The following is a 6,000-nucleotide window of genomic DNA, read 5'->3' as shown; positions in this document are numbered from 1 at the left end:
TAGAAGGACCGTTCAGGTAAGACAACGGTCAATTTATGTCGAATACAAATCTATTAGAAGTAAAAGGACTTCCAGCAAATGTATTATGAGCATTGCCATATTGTTATGTTATGGTAATTATCTGCAGTATATCTAAATATGTTTTAACAAACAGGTTCGAAAACAGTAATCACAATCACTAAAATAATTACTGCAGTCTGTTTTAGACAAGATTACCTTTGAAAACTTCAGAAGCTGCAGTAGGTGCAGAATACTTTTCAGTCATAAATACAAGTGGGCAGAGCTGTACTGTATATGCTTTAAGTGGAACTCAAAATTGCTGGTTTTTAATTCTTCAAGTCCTACATGTTTTGCTAGTAAATAAATTCAGGATGAGCTCCAGATGGTATTGACCCCTTCCAGTACACATTATCCTAGGTGGGGAGGCTTAGTATGTCCAACATTTATGAGACAGAGAGAAGGCACTTGAAGCAGTATTTTACCTTACTAACCTAACCCTCCAGAAAGATCTTGAAAATGGATTTCTGCAGAACATTTAAAACCTAATGGTTTTAATTATCGGTTGGTACAATGGTTTTATAGTTTTACTGATTTGCTGGTTTTGCTGATTCTATGTGATTACAAAATAGAATGGGGGATAGTGGCATAAACTAGTTTTAAAATATTCTTCCCATTTTGAAGTCTAGACCAATTATTTGATTTTTTCCGTTGGAGATGGGATTGAAATACTTTGGTAACTGCAGTGGATATATATACAAAACTAGGTGCAAGAGTAAAGCCCAATTCTAAAGGAGCTAATAATTATATTCATTTTTGAAGATACAGTAGCTGAATGATTTGTCTTCTATTAGCCCACATCTAGAATGTAATGTCAGGAAATGAATGTTATTCATTGACTTATGTCACACATTATTCCAATTTGTCCTGTGTGATTTAATAACTATTTGAAATATCAAAGTGGACATACTCTAGAAATTTGAGCTCAATACATTTCCTGAATTAGAATAAATTTAGAATGAACTTCACTTAGATTAATCCTAATAAAATAAATTAACAAAAAGTCTATAGAGTTAGTCTTTGACTTATAATAATTTGTTTAGTGGTCATTTGAAGTTACAACAGTATTGAAAAAAAATGACTTAATTGTATTTGCAAGGTAGTTTCTTATGAAATCCTTAATGTTTGCAGAATTTTGGATTGGATATTACCATGTCCACAAATAGAATCCCTTTATTAGCAAATGGGATTGCGATCAAGCAATAGATCCCACTGGAGGATGACAGCTTTTTTCCTTTGGGGTCAATTTGCCCATTTAAAGGAAATTAGAATTATATTTTTATACGTCAGAATTCATTCTGCAAATGGAGTGATAATCTTAAGTGAGTTTTCTGAGAAATGCATGCAAACATTGTGACAGGGTAAAACTGTCTCTCTTCATAGTTATTTTTTATTTAATCTTTTAAATATCCAACTATAATAAAGATTAAAACATGGCATGAACAAAATCAAAATTACATTAAAAATTAGTTGTTCCAGAGGACAAGGCACGTTCGCTTCAAGATACAGTATTGTCTTATTTAATATGAAACATGAATTACAAAATTATCTAAGCCCTGATGAATATCATTGAAATATGACTTTTTGTGCCTTTTCTGTAATGCAGCTACACAGTTTTAAAATGTTCTATTTTAATATTAACTGACACACATAAACCAAGTAAACTGAAAAAAATAGACACATAACTCAATTTCTTTTGCCAAACCAATGTAAAGTAGAATAACGTATTTAAGTATGGCACTTATCCGACCTAAATGAAACAAAATACATCATCGGCTTTCTCTCTTGAAGTCTCAGACCACCCCGCCTTTTTCAGCCTCCGGGGAGGGAGTTTTTAATAATGGCCTGTGTAAACTGATGCTCAGGCAGTGAGTTTGGAGAAGCGCTGCTTGACTAGAAATCAAACAGAGAAGCTCAGTCTAAATGAAAATCAGTTTGTGAGGGTTAGCAAAAGTTTTGTCTAATTTAAAAGAAAATGTCGTTTCTCTCCAAAGCTTTGAAAATGGATTGCAAACAGGTGATTGAAACTCAAAGGAACTATATTTATAGTGTTTTTGGCAATAAGTTTCACCAGCTGCCCAAACTTTCAGGCAGCACTTCCTTGGAGATGCAAAATAATGCAGCTGCAGCTGCAGCAACAGAGGACAAAGAAGAGGAGATGGTGGAAACTTCAGAGGAAGCCAAGGGACTTCTCAAACCCAGCCAACATCCAAGCCGTCGAAGAGTGAAAAGCCTGAAAGAAATGCCAGGACCCAAGACTTTCTCCAATCTCATGGAATTTTTCTGTAAGGATGGTTTTGCCCGCATTCATGAAATCCAGGTACAATTTAATGAAAAGCAATCATTGTTAAGATTGATTATATTTGCTTTTAATTGCACAAAGCAATTCTTAAAGTTTAACTTAAGTTTTCTCTCTATAGCCATGGCATCTTAATGCTAGAGTTTTGCTACTAAGTATTTCCTGCTTTCCATCTACCAGCTATTCTGGATTTCATATTGTCTGCTTGTAATGAAAGATGTTTTGTTTTTCATTCTGAAGAAATATTTTAGATTGATTTTATTAACCAATGCCATTCCACTGCAATATATGTTTTAAGTTGGGGTGAAGAATAGGAGACTGTTAACCTCTATACTTAAGGTATCTGCAGCCCTTAAATTGTAGTCAGATTAATATTAGCTTGTTTACATGTGCATATTCCCTTAATTACAACTGAGCTGCAAAAAAACGGGAGCGGGGAAATGAATGCTTGGATAAATTTAAAGCTGCAACCATTTCAGTAGGAGTTAGTTCCAAGTAGATATACACTTGGGATTTTTTAGTTGCCTCAAGAGTACTTCTGCACCATCTTTTCCGCTTGAGATTGAACTGAATTGACCCAAATACTCTCCGTTGGTTTTCCAATCTGGTTGCAAGTAGCATTGCAGGGCTTTGCCGACAGCAACCTATTTCCACTGATTTTTCATCCACCCACCCCCCTCTTTCTCTCGGGGCAAGAGACCATTTTGTCCTTTTAAGCTTATTCTGGCTCCTGACTTACGATCTTCGGTATATCATGCTATTAAAATCTGCTGCTATTTGTATACCTGCTACATTGTTTCACTTGGACGATTTATATAGCGGGGAAGAGAGTGCAGCAGCATGAGCTGCCGGCTAAGCAGTAAACAGCACCATTAGCAGAAGGCCGGCATTGTGAAGCCCTCCCATTTTTCAGCCGGCTTGCCTCATTCCACGGAGCCGCTTAGCTCGCGCGCGCCCGCGAGATGGTGGGAGTTCTAACGGTGCCAAACCCCCAGCAACGGTACATTCTCCTCACGCGACGCTTCCGAGGCGGGGGCGGGGAGTGAGCTAGGACCACGAAGCCCCCTACTATCTTTTCCGTTCCTTCTTCCAATTCCCCTTCCTCATATTGTATTCAATTGCTGGCGTGGGAGACGGGTCGAATTTCGAGAGACTGGGTTAGGATTCCCCGACCGTCCGCTTTCCTCATTGGCTCCATTACTATTATTTTTTTTCACATTTGGCTCTATAGTCCCGCCCTCATTCCATGACAAGTTGGTTGCCATGGAGCGAAGGTGTTTTCACTCATCTAGCATTTGCGTACATAGATTCCTTTCCGCCTTCCTCCCCACCCCTCCTCTAATTTTGCTGCTTTTGACATCCCCATTGCTGGCAATGATAGCCTCAGTGTTTCACAACTCTTGCTAAAGATCTCATATTTCTCAACAAGCATAATTATCCCACTTATGCTTTACAGAGGTCTATAAAATAGAGGTTAGCCACTGAGGAAAAAATGGTATTTAATAAACAAGAATGGAATGTAATTATGTAAAAGTATATAAAACCATTTCTAGTTGCATCCTTACATCCCAATAATAATCACCCTTCCAGCAGGGGCCATTTTTTGCATACAGGGCTTCTTTGGTGAAGGGAGACTCTGGCTACCATATAAGAGAAGCCCAGTGCATCATGAAGAAAGAAAGGTTGTAAGAAGGCTCAGTAATGGCACATGGTGCTACAAGTAGGGCTTGGCAGGGGGTATCTGGCAGCAGTGCCACAATAATGGAGATGGTGGGAGAATTTTAAGACGACGCAGTCCCATACACTAATAAGGCTTGTGGCTGGGTGGGAACAAGGTAGCAATGGCTTGGATTGGGCTGGGACCTCAACTATTCACTGGTAAAATTTGGTAAATGACAGCAATGGGGCTGCCAAGGATTGCAATAGCTAAGTGATGTGGTCACATGACATTGGGGACAAAAAATTCATCCTTGGTTAATTTTAACTGAGGACTATATCAGAATCACTGCTGTGAGATGGATGGCTCTATAAGTCATAAATATGATATTACAATATCTCAATCACCTAGTCTTTCTTTCACTATCCACTGAGGGACTCCTCTCCAAGGAGAGGGGGTCAAATTATTCTCCAAAGCACCAGAAGGCAGGTCAAGAAACCACAAATGGAAACTAATCCATCCCCCCTCGTTGGGGGGAAGATGTCACAATCTTGTTAACTAATTTGGCCTAATTTGTCAATAAGGGCCAATACAGTCAGGTGTTCAATGCCCAGGAAAGCCCACAGATGTTTGTGGTTAATGAAGCAGGCAAAAGACTCTGTCCTATAAGTATACTGTCAGTTTTTATTGCATCCAGTTCAAGATTTGGGGCCAAGAAATACTAATTTCAAAAAACTGTCCCCTCTCAGGCCAATAGAAGGCTGTACTACTTATCTCATCAAACCACTAATGTCATCTTCCCACATAATACGGCCTTTTTGCATCTGTCAACCTGTTGATTTCAGTAAATAGCCGTGACTCAAACTCTAGTGCCTAGGTCTCATGCAGCATACACAAGACATTTTTTGGATGGCTGCCATTTAAATTAAAAGGAATTTGGGGACAACATAACTTTAAAGATAGTCCTCAATTTACAACCATTCATTTAATGACCTTTCAATTTATGATGGTGCTGAAAATAATGACTTACGACCAGTACTCAAACTTAAAACTGTCACAGTGTCCCTGTGGTCACATGATGAAAATTTAGCCATTTGGCAACTGGCATGTATTTACAATAGTTGCAGCGTCCAGTGTGTGTGTGTGTGACCATTTGCAAGCTTCCCAGGGAGCAACAAGTAAAGTCAGTGGGGGATACCAGATTTTCTTAATGATGATGGCAAAAAAGTTCCTAAAATCAGGCATGACTCACTTAACTGTATTGCTTAGCAATAGGTTCCAGTCCCAATTGTGGTCATAAGTCGAGAACAACCTGTACAATAGTTGGATTCTCACACTTCAATAGGATAGTTAGTGGTTCAGTGTATTGTGTGAATGTAGCCTGTAAAATTAATTTATATTTAATGTTTTGTGTGTTCCTTTATGGAGTTCAAGTTGATATTTATTCCGACATCTCAAAGATTGAGTTTGTTCAGTATAAATTCCTAAGCAATATTGTTCAAATGCAGTTTACTTGGAAAAGTTTTTTTTTTCTGAAATACTTTGCCATTACCGCCTTCCAATGGCTGAGAGAAATTGACAGGCCCAAAGTTACCCAAGCCCAAAGGCTGGTTTTATGCCTAAGGCAGGGCCATAACTCATGGTCTGCTGGTTTCTAGACTGATGTCATAACCACATAACTGGCTGTCTTCGAATTTTGGTTAAGTCTTGATATTTCCTTGTAGGCTGGGTAATGTATTAGTTAAACATTTTATCTCAAAATGGAAAAAATAACTGGAGAAGAAGGTATATACCATTATGGTTTCTCTCCTGGTACAGCAATGTATAGTATAGTATAATCTTTATTGTCATTGTACTTAAATACAACGAAATTGGTTTTAATCTCACTGGTGTACAATTCTAACAGAAACAAAAAAAGAAAGAAAAAGAAAAAAAGCTAACGTGCATGGAGTGATTGTGGTTGTATTTAAAAGTCTCACAGCCCAAG

The 6,000-nt window shown here is 38.1% G+C and overlaps 1 protein-coding gene across 3 annotated transcripts in view; it reads left to right on the top strand.

Annotated features, from left to right (window-relative positions):
* The first annotated feature begins 1,247 nt into the window (after nucleotides 1-1,247).
* CYP27C1 (cytochrome P450 family 27 subfamily C member 1) overlaps nucleotides 1,248-6,000 on the top strand; it is a 29,378-nt gene continuing 24,625 nt past the window's right edge. For all 3 annotated transcript variants that reach the window (XM_087712328.1, XM_087712319.1, XM_087712312.1), the window contains exon 1: nucleotides 1,248-2,377. In XM_087712328.1, coding sequence (XP_087568454.1) covers nucleotides 2,033-2,377 — 345 coding nt within the window. In that variant the 5' untranslated portion in view covers nucleotides 1,248-2,032. The remainder of the gene's footprint in view (nucleotides 2,378-6,000) is intronic.

This window comes from Thamnophis sirtalis, unplaced genomic scaffold (assembly GCF_051295495.1).
Source record: "Thamnophis sirtalis isolate CommonGarterSnake01/CBP01778 unplaced genomic scaffold, rThaSir2_p1.2 scaffold_1, whole genome shotgun sequence".
NCBI lineage: Eukaryota > Metazoa > Chordata > Lepidosauria > Squamata > Natricidae > Thamnophis > Thamnophis sirtalis.
This window is presented reverse-complemented; position numbering and strand designations above follow the sequence as displayed.